Genomic DNA, 16,370 nt, shown 5'->3' with positions numbered 1-16,370 from the left:
AGCGGGGTCGCCGGTTTGAGTACGGAGCCTGCGACTTTCGCGGAGATCTCCTGGATCTGGGAAGCAGATGTTTCGTGTACGCAACAGGATGTACATATGTACACACATGCACCGGTGATGTTGCCATCGAGTTGGTTGTTCGCAGCCTGAATGGATGCGAGGTGCATGCGTTCTGACCTGGGCTTGGTGAAATCCCCGTGGAAGATCACTCTTTTAACTGTTATGCGTGCTCTTCTGTCTGTGTCTGTGTCTGTGTCTGTCTCTGTCCCTAAAACCCGAAGTGTGATAATGTTCGTGTGTAGCGCGGCTGTACTTGCTGCCTCGCCGCATTTTGACGGTGAGCTTGTCGATCAGTTCGTTCTACCGTTACTTATGTGGGTGTGGTGACGTTTGTTGTGCGTTGGCAGTTGGACGGCGCTGGCCCTCAAAATTGTGGGCACTTAGGGGTCATTTAGGGGTCATTTGGAACATGTGCTGCTTCACACTTCCGCCACGCTGGGCGTTCGCGGCGTGGGCAAGGATCGGTGGCATGCAGCATCAAGTAAGAGCTGATGAACGGACGCAGGTTGGATTGGATTTTCGCCACGACCCCTTGTGGTTAAGTTGTTTCGGAGGGGCTTCGTGAGTTAAATAGCTAGGTAGCAAGAAAACAGCACAAGGATAGGATCGTCAGGAAATCGGGCGCCGGTTCGCTAAAATGAACGGATGTGAGGTGGGAGAGGGTCGTAGGGCTATGACGGACATGCCCATGGAGCAAGAGGCGACGCTATCCATGCTCGTGTGTTGCGCCTGCAGGGGGTTTTGGTTTTGTTCAGCGATTTTTTGCTAGAGACGCATAGAAGATATGCTGCCCTGACGTAACGATAACGCGCCAGACGGATCTGGAGGCAAAAACATGTTGGTTTGCGGTGCTTATGTGGATGTGCGCGTATACACGTGCTGTAAAGCCTTCCATGTTGATTCTTGCATCGGTTTTGGATACCTCATGAAAATAGGTGGGAGCGGCCGATTATGGCCAGCGCCAAACCCTGAAGGCGTCCTCGACGAAAGGAGTGAAGGAAGCACACAAAACCGTGTCACGCATAAACACGCTTATAGAGCATAATGGCGCATACGAACGTGTGAACCATCTGAAGCAAACTGGCTGTTTCCCTCAAAACCTTTCCCTGCTACAATTTCTGTTGTGGAGCCCCTGGCACGCGAGCGGGTGGGTCCCTCGGATTTCGGTCGGTTGAACCCAGGCTGTTCATTGGGTGGTCAGGTGGCTCAGGAGGAGGGTAGGTGCCTCCTTGCTTCCCCTCCCACCAGTCCTATCGCAGCAGACATCACACAGAAGTGAACGCATATCATGGCTCAATGGCTCTCGGATATTTTCGACGCATCTGACGCAGGTAAACGAAAGGCCCCACCACCTAGTACTAGCCCTTCCAAAGCTGGGGCCAGCGGCCCTCCGAGGCTTTCGCTAGCACCCACTCATACTCCAGGTATGCCGCCGTTATAGCTGCCGATACCCTGTCGTCCCCTGTCCCTGCTCGCACGACACGTGGGTCACATATCCTGCTTTCATCGCCGCTGTCTTCAGGCGTCCCTGCGCCATTCACGCCGCGTGCCTCCTCCTCCTCTTCATTACCGTTAGCAGCATTACCACCGTACCGGTCCCCCGTCTGCGACGGAGACCCTGAGCTCCGGAACCCTTCTTCCTCCTCTAACTTTACCATACCTCGCCCCGTCACGAGCCGCCGCCACGACATCGGCTCGGCTTCGCTACTGCCGCCGACGCCCAGCCATTTTGGTTCGCTGCTACTGCCGCTTCCCTTGGCCCTGATGACCCCGTCCCCGGACGCCGTTTCGAAAGGCGCGTCCAGGCACACTGCGAGGCCCGGAAGCGGCGGTGGCGATGGCGGCCAGGCCGGCACCGTCACCGGGGGCAGCGGCCGTGTCGCCCCCAGCTCCCAGCGGCCTTTGTCCAGCGGCAGATGTTCCCGTCTTTGCTGTAGGCTTGGTTGGCTTGGGAAGGAAGCGGTGGCAGCAGCAGCAATCAGTAGCAGCTGTAGCGGCAGCGGCGTGTAAGGCCGCTCCAGGCGGGATTCCGTCAAGTAGGCGCGGAACAGAGTGGTGTGAAGCGCTGGCCAGCCGGGCAGTGGCTGTAGCAGCAGCGCCTTCGCCAACGCCGTCGCCAGCCTCTGGTCGCGGACACCCCATGGTGGCGACATCACCACCGCCGCTGCTGCTGCGGTGGCCGCCGCGGCCGCCGCTGCATCGCCGAAGGAAGAGGGAAACGACGCAGCGGGACTCCGCTCCCTGGCTGGCCCGAGGCGCCTCCGTGGCACGGCCACGCTCCGAAACCGCCCCTGCCTCACTGGTCCGCCGCCCGCCCCATTTACCTGTGCCGCCGCAATACGATTGCCCGTACCAGAAGCCGCGGCTGCTCCAGCAGCCGTAGCCCACGCTGTTGCAGCTTGTGAGCGGCTGTAGTTACCTGGCTTCCAAACGGCAGTAGCAGCAGCGGGGCCGGTAGCAGCAGCACGCTGCATGGCAGCACGCAGCACCTGTGCGCATACCGCATGGAGTGCTGCCGCGGCACCGCTGGCCGCGGTGGGCAGTCCCGCCGCGGCGCCCTCGAGCAACTCCACGTAATGGTAACGCTGGAGCTCGCCGTCACAGTTTGCCGGGGGCACCGCCGCAGCCGATGTCGTCCTTGTGCCGTACACGGGGTGCGGTACGAGCTGCAGGGCCCCCTCCGGAACCACGTGGTGCCACCAGACGCCCTGGGCGCGCATGCAGGTGGTGGGTTGGCGTTAGAGAAGCGTGGAGGGGGAGTTTTAAAGGGTTGCTAGATGTCACGAGGGGTTGGCTGAGGTTGGTACCATAAAATGTTGAAATGTAAACAGGAGCAGGGGTCGGGGCGGTAAAAAGATTTCTTATGCCGGGTGAACGGGTTAACAGGACGAAGGGCAGCATAGCTGTGCCTCCCTCTCCCCCTTTTATAGTTTAGTTCCCACCTCACCCCACCCCACCCCCCCTACCTGAGTTGGTCCCCGGGTGTGATGTGCCAAGTAATACTCGCACCACCTGCATGTGATGTACGACAAGATGCAGTACGGCCATAAGTGAGCATCATAACATTTAGGTTGGGGTTAGTGCAAGTGATGTGATGGAACACCACAAGACCGGCCGATGTGCGCGTGTGTGTGTCCACCATTCAGAAACTTTAGAACCTGCTCGTCTCGATGCTCTCCCTCTTTCCCTCCCCTCCCCTCTTCCCCCGAATCGGACCCGCCCCGCGGAGGACCCACGGCTCACTGGGTGGGCAGGGGCCCGGTTAGCACCTGGACGGGCCACCCCCGCTCCGCGGATTGCAGCCACTCCAGGGGTTGGGTCGCCGCCGACGGCTGGCTGGGCTGTTGCCCGCTGGGATGCATCCTCATTTGCGGCTGGGGCTGCGGCTGGGGCTGGGGCTGGGGCTGCCCAGGGGGAGAGGGTGACGGCGGTACGGGGCCAAATGGCGGCGGCACTGGTGATAGCGGCAGCGGCAGCGGCAGCGGCGGCACTGTTGGTTGTTTGATCGGGGGCCATTTGTTCATCGTGCGGTGCAGCAGCAACGGCTGGCCCGTGACGGGGTGGGGCTGTGTGAAGCCGACAAGTTGCCAGCCATCGCCGGGAGGAAGCGGCGGTGGCGGAGGTCCCGGCGACGAAGGCAGCGATGCACCGGAAGGCTCTGACGGCTGGGGCGGTTGCTTGTACTCGAGAACGCCCCGGCCCCAGCGGAATGCCCCCCCTGGCGGCGGGAGGACGAAGACGGACACACGGATGCTGCGGGGCGCACTAATTTTCCTTTCGGGCAAAACGGAAAAATCTCAAAAAAGTTCGGGCCCGAATCGGGGTGGAGAATCCCGCTCCGCACGTCCCTGCCACGTCCCAAATGGCCGCCAGGAAATATGCTCGTGGGCCTCTCCTCGGCCAGCTCCCCCTCCCCCGGTCTCCGCATTCCTCCAGCCATCCCAGACGTGGCCACGTGGCGCAAGAAGCTCGTCCCTTCTCCCCTCCTCCAAAACCAAGCAAAGGCCCCTCAGCAAGCAACCCACACCCCAAGCGGTAGTGGACACCCCACCCTCCTACACCCCCATGCAGCTCGCAGCAGCTTAACTAACTGGTGCGTTCTCATGCTAGTGGTTGCTTTTGTGGTGGTTGCTTTTGTGGTGGTTATGGTGGTTAGGGTGGTTACACACCGGGTGGTATCGCCACCTGGCTGTAGCAGTGCGCCTTGCCGGCTGCCGCGAAGGCGATTGCGAATGTGTCCTTGTCGCCGTGCAACAGCCTGTGGTACAGCCGGTCGCCGAAGGAGTTGATCCACCTTTCGTGGGCGGGGGGGAGCGGGAGGAAAGAAGAGGACCGTGAGCAGCGGTGGCTGGAAACCTCCGAGGTGGTAGGAGAGGTGCAGCAAGGATGGATGTGGTGAGAGTGTGGAGTGGTTGGCTGGATGATATGGGGTGGGTGTTGCGCTGTCGTGAGTGAGCACAGCGTTGCACCACACGTAGAGCTTTCTAGCTTTATCCGTACAGGATACGGCGTACACGTTTACAATACAGTTGGTGGTTAGTGGTTAGTGGTTAGTGGTTAGTGGTCACACACACCTAAAGATGGCCCCAGCGGTGGTGTTCATCCATTTATATCGTACTGATGCCGTAATAAAACTCAAAAAAAAGACCAGCACCCGGCCAATTTAGTCACGCCTCTTCCCCGCCGGAACGTGCCCACATGCACCTCGTACACAGCGTACAGTACGGCTGTACGGCATACATACCAAAGGTACTCGAGCACATCAGCATGGGCCGCCCGGTCGATCATCACAGCGCCACTCTCCGCGTCCCGACGATTCCACCAACCAACCTCACGGCCAGCAGCGCTACTGTTGCTGCTGCTTACAACGCTGCTACTGCTGCTTACAACGCTGCTACCGCTGCTGCTGTAGCTGTAAGAGGGGACGAGGAGGTTCAGTGCAATCTGCGCGGAGGAGGAAATAATGCGAACGTTGATGGTGTCGTTACATGACTACATGACCGCATGATCCTTGCGTCTGTACCCATCCAGATCAACTGTGTTTCTGTCCTTCATTAACTTCAACAACAAATCACGTGATCATGGAATTACCCACCGTCCGCAGAACCCCTCACGCTCACCCTCGCTGTCCGGGGATCCAGTCCGAGCTCCCGATACGCCCCCTCCCCCGCCCAGCCTCGCCACGCGTCAGACCAAATCAACATGCCGCCACCACCTCCACCACCTCCTCCTCCTCCTCCTCCAGCCCCAACGTTCTCCGGCTGCCCCGCTCCTGCGCGCTCCACGGCGTTACGGTGGCGGTGGCGGTGGCGACCGCTGCCGCCAACTCCCTCGGGTTGGACCTGGCTGTTGTGGCGGAGCAGGTCGAACATGTCCCGTGGGTCCGCCAGCGGCAGATTGTCGGCGTCCAGCAGCAGCACCCGGCGGAAGCGGCGGGAGGCGAGCAGCGCAAAGACCTTGGCGCCCCAGTGGGTGAGCTCGGGGGGTCTGGACCATGTGCATCCAGAAATCGACAAACATACGGACGGGTCAACTCGGCTAAGAAAGGGTCAACTGGGGGAGCGGGAGGGGGACGAGAGGAAAAGCAGAAAAGGGAGCGCGCGTCGAGCGGGTGGTCATTGCCCGGTAGGAGTTACCTCGGGAGCACGCGGTGCGGCCTTATGGGTTAGCGGTTAGCGGTTAGCGGTTAGGGTGTGAGTACGGTTCCAGTCCAGCCGCGAGTGAGGATTCTTCCTAGGGGCTGTAACGCTCGACGTACCATCCATGTCGTACATGCCGTATTGTCTGATTTAAGTTACATGGAATGGATCCAATACAGGGCCGACATCCCTCGGGTTACACAGAAGTATCGTACACTAAGTCAGAAGACTGTACGGTGAGGTGTGATGGTACGGCGATTCTGCCACATATGCTTTGAGTGTATTTGCCCGGGGGCCCTTCATCCCTGGACTTCCTCCACGTGCGCCACATACCTTGCCGTACCTGCGATGATGTTCCGGGTACGGCACGAGGCTGAGATCCAAGCCGTACACGGGACCCAATCCAGCGTCCCGCAACGCCTGAATGAAGGCTTCCCCACCCACCCCCTGCTGCTGCTGCCGCTGCTGCCAGTGCAGCTGGCCCTCCCCCTCCCCCTCCCCCTCCCCCTCCCCCTCTCCCGTCCCTTGCAATTCCATCTCCTGTGACATTTCCTCAGCCCCAGCCCAGGCCACCTCCACCGGCACGGTGCTGTTCAGGTGGAAACGCAGAACCTTAGAGATGGAGGGAGGGACACAACGGCAGGTACGGCACACCACAAAACACGACACAATGCAACACAACGCATTTTAATAGCACATCGAACACATTGATATTATTTATAAAGGTCACAACAACATACGAACAGGGAAAAAGTGAAATCAAGTAAGGTCAAGACAGTCTCGGTCTCGATCTCGATCTACTATAGAGGTCACGGACCCCGGAAGAAACCCGGGCGGTAGGAGCCGCGCGGTACCACATGCGCCCACAAACCCCGACCCGCCTCGGCGACTTCCTTCCCTATCCCTCCGACCCACCCGCAGCAGCACCAGCACGTTGGTCAGCAGCTGGGGCCCACCCGCACTGATCAGAATTCCCTCCGCAGCACTTCCCTCGAACACATCCCCGCCGCCGGCGCCATGATGATCTTCTTCTTTACCCCCAGCAACCTCCTCCTCCGCCTCCTCCTCGTCCTCCTGTTCAACCTGCCGTCCGTTCAGAGCTCTCAGTTGTCGTACTCGGCGGCGGAAGGCCCGAGAGGCGAGGTAGGTCTGTACGCGGGCTCTTAGTGGGCCGGGCGGAGGGGGGGGGGCAGCACGGAAAGAAGTGCGGGGGACTCGGGCAAAAGAGGAGGAGGGAAGGGGGGAAGGGGGAAAGGAGGGAAGGAGGAAAGGGGGAAGGGGAGGGTGCAACATGCTGCAGGAAAGGTATGCGTGCGGCCGATGCCCTGGCAGTGATTGTGGTGATTGTGGTGATCCTGGTGTGCGATAACGTTGCCGCGACACTTTACTCCGAGGACGGACTGCTCCTACGTGGTGAAAAGCGAGTCGCGTTATGAAGGCGCAGCATATGGCCTTGCTGCGGCAAGGGACCAAGGACCAGAGGCCGGGGGCCTGGGGGCCTGGGAACGAATTCAATTCCAGTACCTTAATGTACGGTTTTGGTTCCTTTATTATTATTATTATTATTTCTAGTTATTGTGGGATAACAATCGTCATATCGATGTTGTACCTGTAGGCAGCCATTTCCGGGTCAGGTACGGCACGAATGTACGGATGCGACTGCGGCTGAGATCCTTCGGCCGAGGGCGGGAAAGGGGTTCCGGAGCCGTTGCTGGCAGTTGGCGCTGCTGCAGCGGGGCCGAGTAGCAATGGCGGCGGGGGGCCGTACAATGGCTCGGAGCAGGACGGCAGCAGCGGCAAACCTGCAACCGTGCAACAGATCGACGGTAGCAGCAGGAACAGCAGCAGCAGCAGCAGCAGCAGCAGCGGCGGCTGCAATCCTTGGTTCTGGACCCTCTTAACAGGTGGGGCAGTTGCACAAGTTACAGAAGAAACGTATTATGTCGTGACAAGCGATGAGCGACGACGGGATTGCCGTTGCCATGGACACGGACTGCAGACTGCTTTAAAGCGGTTTCGCTGCTCTCGATGGAGGTGAAGCGAGATCTCGATAGGGTTTACACGGGAGGCCGCTTCAAAAATGGAAGAGGCTCCTTTTCCTTACGATAGAGCTTTTGAGGCAGGCCAGTAAGGCTAGCACAGCGTCACATATGGACCACAGATACAATCACAGCGAGACAACGCTCGAAAAGTGCGAGGAAATCGCGCGCACAAGCGCCGCCACCATATGCACTTCTGCCCATCTAATAACTCCACGCGCAACATTTCGTTGAGGTTACGATACCCCGGGGGTTGGGTCACCTGTTGCAGTACGATACGGTACGGCACCCGGTACGACAAAGGTGCCCGTTTACCCTCAAAAACGAATTCTTCGCCCTACCGGCGCCCTTCTTTACATAGCCGCGCCTAACCTGGAGTGAACAGCCGCCTGAGAATGGCCCTGGACCTCCTAGCGAGTAGTAGCGAGCAGGTGCCTAATCCACATCTATTCCGTGAATAGAATACCACCACAACAGGGTTGCTTATTCCGATTTGTTTGGGTCGTTCCGACCCTAACAGAAATTCAAACCTCCACTCGCCAACCGCCGCAGTACAACTGAATGTATATAATATTTTACAGTCCAAGGTGGAGCTGTGGACTAAACACGCAACGCTTCTCCCCACACCCCAATCACTCCCAGGGGGAGGGCCCTCAAGCACCCCCAATCACCTGCGAAGCACGCATATCTTTTTATCCTGTCTTATCTCATCTTTGGCCACAAATGCCGTACGAAGCGGCTCTTACCTACTATTTCACCGCACAGACAGCGCATGTACAGCAAGAGTTTTAAAGTAAGGGCTCCGCTAGGCCATGGGCCCCCCTCCTGTACCCTTGACTGCCAATGCCCCACCATCACTGCTGCCGCGCCCGCCGCCGCCGTCACCACTGCCGCCGCTGCCACCAGCCTCCTTCGAAATCGCCTTCTCCGCCGCCTCTCGTCGGCGTCGCCCATCGTCGAAAGAGGAGCCGAGATCAGCCCGGCGGCCACCGCCACCGCCGCCGCCGCTGCTGCCGGTGGCGCCGTCGTTGCCAGCGCCGCTGCCGCAACGGCTGCCGTTGACGACGCAACGGATACCGTTGCCAGTTGTCCCCACCACGTGGCGCCAATCGGGCAGGTTTATAACGGAGACAACAACCATCGCCTGACAATATGGCGAGGGGGAAGGCGCAAGAGGGGCGGCGGCACCTGACCATGGTTACATCATGCGCTGCCCCTCAGGCGTGTCTGGCCGTGCGGCACATACGAACTAACTTAGCCAGGTGTGAGGGAGTTTGTGAAGGAGTTTGTGTAAATGATGGATCATCTCATCATTGACACATTCAAATAGAGCTTTTGATTCACTTCCTGGCCTCGATCCAGAACACGAGAGTCTAGAGCCAGAGCCAGGTTATTACGGCAGGGAATCCGGATCTTAACCTCGTCATCTATTGGTCGACATATGACCCAAATCAGGCGTGGACTGTCTGACTTGTATCATTCATTCAGGGCCAGCGTAGATTAAATCCACGCACCGCACGGCACAGTGTCGTTGACTAGATCATGAATTGAGTTAGCACCAAATGTTGGTTGGTTGGTTGGTTAGGTTGCCACTGAACCACATTGATACCAATCAGACAGGTCAGGCCCGATTTGGGTCGTATGTCGACCCAGACCATTGATGCAACACTCAATTAATGGTGTCATCATCAACAACTATGACACCGTGCCGCGCCCTGCCATCCATGGTGGGACAGACAGTGCGGGATAACACACATGTCCCCCAAATGCAATACCCACACAGTCTAAAAACCTTCCTCCCTTCAATGCAAAGTTAAACGCGCAAAGATTGAAACTCAGCAACATGCAAATTTCCTTTCCTCACGGCACACGAAATCCCACTTTCCCTCCAGCACACAGAATTAAACTCGAAACCAAAAGCCCCGCTTACCACACACGTGGCCATCGCCATGGCGGACAGCGACCGTGCAATCCACAGGCGACGCTGCTGCTGCAGCAGCTGCTGCTGCTGCTGCAGATGCCGTACAGCGACTCCAGGGAACGCGAACGGTGCCCCTGCCGCTGCCGCTGTTACCGAGACTGGAGTGGAGGATGAAAACCGTGTGGACGTGCCCTCGTTACTCCGCAGGTAATCGGCGTATTCGGCGCCAGGAGAGGAGCGGACTGAAGCTCGGGAGGATAGCTGCTGCGGCCACCACCTCCATCCGGTTGTGGCTGGAGATGGTGATGGCGGAAAAGGTGACGTTGATGCTGTTAAAGGGGAGGATGCGTGGGAGAGAGGAGATGTTGACCCGCTTCCAAGGATGTCGCGGTCGCGGTGGTCGCTGCGTGCGGAGCTGCCCACGTTAGTCGCAGGCGCGCGGCAGGAGCCGGTGCCGCCGTCCGCAGCGCAGTGGTGGGAGCTGGTTTCAAACGCTGGAAAACCTGTTATGCTGTGTAACGCAGGCATGTTGTTGCAATAAAGGAGATGCTGCACACCGATAATGCGGTTCGACTACGGCGATCAGCCTGCACAGATGTACCCCTTAACGAAGCTGCGAAGGGTAAGCCTACAAAGGATATAGAGATTAGGAATGTCAAGCTGTATGGCGCTGTTTTAAAACATGGACAGTTGTATAGCATACTGACCCCTGGGCCATTCAAGGCATTATTATGATCCGCCCAGTATTTGTAGTAAAAAGTATGCAGCTTGGATGAAAATGCATCTTGTAGTGCATGTCATTGGCATGGGGCAAAGATTCCAAACTTTGATGCCGTATGCATTTGACATTGCCTTGGACCAGCGCGCTATGCCCTCTAGTATACCTCAAAGAGAAGTCATCTATTTGGATGCCCATGAAATTACTGCAAACCAAGCATGTCCATCCAAGGGTCAATTCGCTTGCAGCCTCGGGCTTGCGTGTCGCCACGGAAAGACGCCCATACCCATTTCATCAAAAAATACTTTCTTTCGGTCAACAATTTGTATCAGCTTCGGCCTTCGTGGCTTGTAAATGCTTGGACGTGCCGCGACAGGGCATGACTGCCGGCCTGAGGCTGGAGCTCACTTATGAAAATGAGCTAGATGACGAGTTTACAGGACTAGCGGTGAGCTTTTTCGAGACCAAGCCTGCATTTCAAACTTTTGTATGCGTGCACCCGTTAGGACAGAGTCAAACTTGCAACATGCGTACGAAGTCCCCTTGGACCCCTTTTCGCAAGGCGCGCGATCCATGTCTTCCAAATGACAAACCAACCATCTTAGCCATCGCTAGCACGTCATCGATTCGATCTTGCCACTTTACTATGTGGCAGGGCGATGACGGACTTATGACGATCGCGGGTTTCGGCAGCCTGCTGTCAGGTACCGCGACGGCAGCTAGGCCGATCTAGGGGCAAGATGGCACTCTCCTGCACGCCCATCCACACGTCCACATCCGCTCAGCCAACTGACCGACCGACTGCTCATCCATCCATGCCCCCCTCCCTCGCGCACAAACACGCACACACACACAGAGCGCAGCGCCCGCTACACCTTCCCCCATCTGGTCAACTTCCGAATTGGACTGGTATGTCAACTGATTTGGGAGGACTTGGGAGGACTTGGAAGGGGTGGGTAGGGAGGGCGCTTAAAGGGAGGGAGCGATACAGCCCTCCTGGAGCTCCGCCCAAATCCCCAACCAAGCCAACACACAACTCACATTTTTAGCGAAATTTTTAAAACTTCTTAAACCCCCCCTTAAAAACGCAAAACCCTCAACATTCAGATTGACCCAAATCCCAACTGAAACCAAATCCCACAAAATTCACTATCAGCCGTACTTGTAGAGTCATCCAGAACGCCCGCTCCTCGCGTACGAAACTGTACGGAAACCTCCCTTTGTAAGTCCTTCCCCTCATGTGAATGAACCCCTAGGTGCCGGGCTGGCGGCGCGTGTTTTCTCACACCGCGGACGTCTTCTTCCTAAGGGGCATTGCCCGACCTGAGACGGTGAGGGGAGGGGAGGGGGCTAGGATGCAGGGCGGGGGCTTACGGGCTACATTCGGCTACCCGGCTGGCGAGTACTACTAACCTCCCTACATATAACCCTAAGTCCATCCCTCGCTTCAGCTTCTCCCCCCTAACCCTAAGGCCCTCAACGACAAGAACCCTTATCTCCCCCTCTTCTCCCACGAATCTACCCGCGCGAATCCTCCCCGGTTGGTCCAGGGGGAGATCTCCAGCCTCTCCCTTGAGCCGTGGCCGTTGGACGATCAACCACCGCAACCACCGTCGTCTTCGAGTGCTACTGCAGCGACATCCGCAACACCCACATCTCAAGCGTTTACCTCAACCCCGGCTGACGCCGACGCCACGTCAGCTCCCCACCCCATCGGACAGTCATCCCACCGACGCGGCGTGGTGGTTTCGTTGTTTGAGGTGCCGTACACTCCTGCCAACGTTGCGGCTTTCATCTCCCGCGAGCACGAGTTCCGGTTCGTGGCGGTGCAGCCCCTGGAGCTGGGCACGGGGCAGCCCCTGGAGCTGGGGACGGGGCAGCCCCTGGAGCTGGGCACGGGGCAGCCCATTGGCAGGAAGGCGGTGAGGAACAGGAAGGGGGAAAGGCTGTGGAGCTACTGCTGCTGCTAGCGATGCCGTTGCTGCTACTGCTACTGTTAGTAATGCTGCTGCTGCGACTGCTGCTGCTGCTAGTAATGCTGCTGCTGCGACTGCTGCTGCTGTTGCTTCTGCGGAAAGAGTGGTCGGTCCACTGGCCAGAATGCGGTGCGGCAACCCCCCCCCCAACCCCCCGGTCCAGGTGGTTTGCGCCGCCAACACGGACTCCGACTACCGCGCCCTCCGCTGCCCCCCAGCCGAGTGGAGCCGCCGCTGGTCCGTCCACGGGTGCACCTCCGTGTGGCGCACTGACGTGCTTCCCTGCAGGGTGTATCTGCGGCACTGTGTATTGGCGGCCAGGTCTCTGGGGGAGGAGGCGGAAGAGAACTTTCTGAGGGCCACGTTCCTGGCGGATAGGTGGGTATTGGGGTTGGGGGAGAGATGGAGTGGGGCGGGTTGCGGTGGGGTGGAGGGAGGGAGGGAAAGGCATTACCTGGGATGGATGTTCGTTTGGAGCTCCCTCTTGCCGTGCATGCAGGCGGGAACCAAGTAGCGTCGTACGTGCGTGCCTTCCGTACATCACGTCCATCAATTCGCGGCTTCCACGCATCCACCCTCGGTAGGCCCGCCTGACTCAGCCCCCCATTCGTTCCTCTCGCCTCGTTAGACGCACGACTGTGGGAGAGTACCTTGCCCTTCATCTGGACATCATGGACGAGTTGCCGCCTCCTGAGCTGGCGGAGCGATACAGCGGCTGAAAATGAGGCGGAGGAGGAGAAGGGGAAATGGGGGAGGAGGAAAGGATGGGGAGAAGGAGGAGAAAGAGAGAGTGGGATATGGACGGGAGTCGTGTAACGTGAAAAGTGATAGTCTTTTGGTTAGTGACCGACTTGATGTTAAAAAGCGCGCGGGGAGTTGTTTGTCGGAGGGAATGGTCGGCGGGAATGTGCCATGGGTTTTAAATCGGGAACAACCCAGATAGCAGGAAACGTGCGCGAAAGAGTGGATGAGCGGACGAATGACTAGGTGGAACAAAAGATAAGGAAGGGCTTCGGATTTCCGGCAGCTCAGGCAGCTACACTAGGGCTAACGCCTTCCAGAAAGCATGGCTTGAAAATGGCATGTGATTAGTAAGAAGCCGTACGTATTGATTACCAACGGAGCCGTACGTACAGGATCGTTGGTGTAACGCTGCCGCCGATGCTCTTGGTCGTCAGGTGTCAAGCTCAGATGGCGGCACATCGTAACGAAGCCAGGTCCAGTTCTAGTTGTCGTAAAGCCAGGACTTTCGGATAGCCCAGCTGTCGGAAATAACAAGTTTCTGACGTTTATGCTAACAAGCGTTCTGACTGATTATGATCTTTAACCAAGAATCCTACGCGAATACCTTTTGAGCTGCTTTGATCAAGCTTGACAACTAGGGCCGGCGGAGGTCATGCCAGGAAAAGCCCACGAGACTTGGCAAACGAAAGTTTGCGCAGGTTTAAAGTGAACAACATAGGTTAAGCTCCCTGGATTGGACGCATGGCGATGGCGTCTACGCGGGGCTGTGAGCGTGTACGTACATCCCCCGTGGGCTACCCCGCCATCGGCGTCCAATCCCAGCCGAGGCGAAGTTCTCATACAGCCCAAACTCGCGGTAGGCTGTGACTTACCCTCTCATGCTAAGAAGGACTCTCAACTCAAATGACTGCCCACTCAATACGGCTACCCGAGGACATGTACCGGTATTCGGTGAACGGAGCCTGTTCCCTTAGCGGAAGGGACCGCCATAACCCCTCTCCCGCGCTCCCGACAAATTTTCATAACTTATTCATGGCGCATACAGGGAATGGTTCAGGAGCTGGCGTTGGCTTAGGCGTCGATCCGTTCGTCCCAACGACCAAGATGGCGGCAGCAACAGCGGCAGTTGCAGCGGTGAGCCTCGCGGTGCCACGACTGTCACGGCCGTCAAGACCACAGTTGCTGCTGTTGGCGCCAACGGCGCCAGCGGTGACTGGATTGCGGGGACCGACGACAGGTCCTGTCGTCGTCACGGCCACCGCCACCGCAGGCGCCACCGCTGACGTCAGCGATTTGAGGGCGGACTCGGATGTTGAGCTCGTTGCGCGGATGGCGATGCAGCAAATGGGCAGAGAGTACGGCAGCAAGCAAGCGGAGCTGGTATGTGAGGAAATGCGGTACCACCTCCAAACATGCATTCCTCCATTCTATCATCCATATATAGATTGCAGCCATTAATCCAACCATTTCCGTAGTTTGATGAATAAAGGGGTGTGTGTGCTGTCCGACAAGCTTCATTTTCATTTGGGTCCAAAAATTGGGTCATTTGGAAGTTGCGGTCCCCCGGGGCCGTCCCCCTGTTTCACATACGCACACTCTTAAGTTTACGTGCGGGTGTGCGTGTATCCTTCCTTGCACATTCACGGGAAGTACGAGAATGTTTTACTCTGTGTATTACCACAGCGACGAAGAAGCCCTCCCTCCCTCCCTGCGCATCCGCCACGGCCGATGCACGTACCACGTGCCGGCGTCCTCGCCAGGTTGAGAAGCTGCGGGACGAGATGTACGACACTGCGGCGGCGTTTGCGGAGCTCCGTGAGGTGCGAGCGCGTGATAGTGTGCGTGATGGCGCACGACGCGACACCAATAATGATTAGGTAGGAAAAGCAAAGGAGGAGGAGCCAGGAAGAAGAAGAAGAGGAGGAGGAAGGAGGAAGAAGAAGAGGAGGAGGAAGAAGAAGAAGAAGAAGAAGAACGGTGCACGACACAGGGAGTGCGAAGGCAGCAGCTGTAGGACAGCCATCAAGTTCATGTCGTACTGCTGCCCACGTGTACGGAAATGCACGATGTCACACCCCGAAGTCGCACCACGCAGTCGCACGCTCCTCCAGTTGATCCATTTTTTTCATCTTTCGCACCTGACCGTGATACCACAGTGATTTCCACCCGCTGCGCAGGGAGTCTGTTCTCTGCAACCCAAGTGGCGTGCCACTCTCTTTGCACCCCCCCGGTCACCTTTCCATAACTTCCCCCCCTCCATTCCCCCCCTCCATGATCGTCACCCCGAACCCCGGCATGTGCTAGAGCTTGCTGCCGGAGCTGGCGCAGCAATGGAAGGCCCCGCACCGACTACTGGCTACCATGCACCGAATTGCCGTGGACGCGATGACCGCCGCCGCCGCCGCCGCCGCTAGTAGCGGCGCAGTAGCGGTGGGAGCGGCGGCGGGAGCGGCGGCGGGAGCGGCGGCGACTGAAACGACAGCTGCGCCACCTTCACCGCCTCTCATCTCCTCTAAACCTTTGGTCACAGCAGCCGCAGCCGCTGCCGCAATGCCTCTGCCGGGGCAGCGGCCGCCTGAGCCGCCTCTGCCGCTGCCGTCTGCGGCTGCAATTGAGGGAGGAGGGGAGACGGCAGGAAGGGAGCGCAGGCGGCCTTCGCTGTTGGATCCGTACGACACTGGTGAAGTAGAGGTCTGGAGTGATGAGGCCCATTTGGATCGACAAGAGGGCGCTGCCTTGGCCCTCCGTTACAAGGGGAAGGAGGAGGAAGGACAAGACAATGTAGGAGGCAACGACGAGGATGATGATGATGATGACGAGGAGGAGGAGGATGGTATGGATGTAGGTGTGAAAGGGCGAGATGGTGGCGGTACGGCAAAAGGGGAGGCAGGCCGCCGCAGCCGGCGTTTTCCTCATCGGGCGCAGGCGGCTCCGCAGTACTCTGGGCGCGGAGGAGGAGGAGGAGGAGGAGAGGAAGGAGGCGGCAACGTGGACTACGACGACGAGAAGAAGAGGGACGAAGATGAGGGTGAAGATGAAGGCAACGACAACGGGATGGCTGACGCGGAAGAGGAGGAGGAGGAGGAGGGCAGAGGCAGCAGCGAGGTTGGAGGTGGCGGTGTTGTAGATGTTATGGGGCGGAGGAGGAATGGAGGCGGGCGGCAGCAGCAGCAGCAGCAGCAGCCTGAGCAGGCGGAGGAGGTGGAGGAGGTGGACATCCGGGCTTTGAGCATCATGGAGCGACGCTGCCCCAGTAAGGTGTGTTGGGGGATG

The 16,370-nt window shown here is 58.3% G+C and overlaps 2 protein-coding genes across 2 annotated transcripts in view; both read left to right on the top strand.

Annotated features, from left to right (window-relative positions):
- Positions 1 to 9,435: 9,435 nt before the first annotated feature.
- VOLCADRAFT_119537 (uncharacterized protein) lies at positions 9,436 to 13,072 on the top strand (the record flags this gene model as incomplete). Its single annotated transcript, XM_002956868.1, has 8 exons — positions 9,436 to 9,465; positions 10,754 to 10,825; positions 11,033 to 11,081; positions 11,234 to 11,286; positions 11,634 to 11,708; positions 12,099 to 12,299; positions 12,517 to 12,731; positions 12,982 to 13,072. 8 exons carry the CDS (start codon positions 9,436 to 9,438, stop codon positions 13,070 to 13,072), a joined length of 786 nt encoding a protein of 261 aa, XP_002956914.1.
- A 928-nt stretch (positions 13,073 to 14,000) lies between these two features.
- VOLCADRAFT_97922 (uncharacterized protein) overlaps positions 14,001 to 16,370 on the top strand; it is a gene marked incomplete at both ends in the record, with an annotated part of 10,548 nt that continues 8,178 nt past the window's right edge. The window contains 3 exons of the mRNA XM_002956867.1: positions 14,001 to 14,477; positions 14,858 to 14,917; positions 15,402 to 16,355. Of these exons, the coding sequence (XP_002956913.1) occupies positions 14,001 to 14,477; positions 14,858 to 14,917; positions 15,402 to 16,355 (1,491 nt within the window). The remainder of the gene's footprint in view (positions 14,478 to 14,857; positions 14,918 to 15,401; positions 16,356 to 16,370) is intronic.

The sequence above is a fragment of the Volvox carteri genome, assembly GCF_000143455.1.
Source record: "Volvox carteri f. nagariensis unplaced genomic scaffold VOLCAscaffold_66, whole genome shotgun sequence".
NCBI lineage: Eukaryota > Viridiplantae > Chlorophyta > Chlorophyceae > Chlamydomonadales > Volvocaceae > Volvox > Volvox carteri.
The sequence above is the reverse complement of the archived record's forward strand: the minus strand, read 5'-3'. Positions and strand labels throughout refer to the sequence as shown.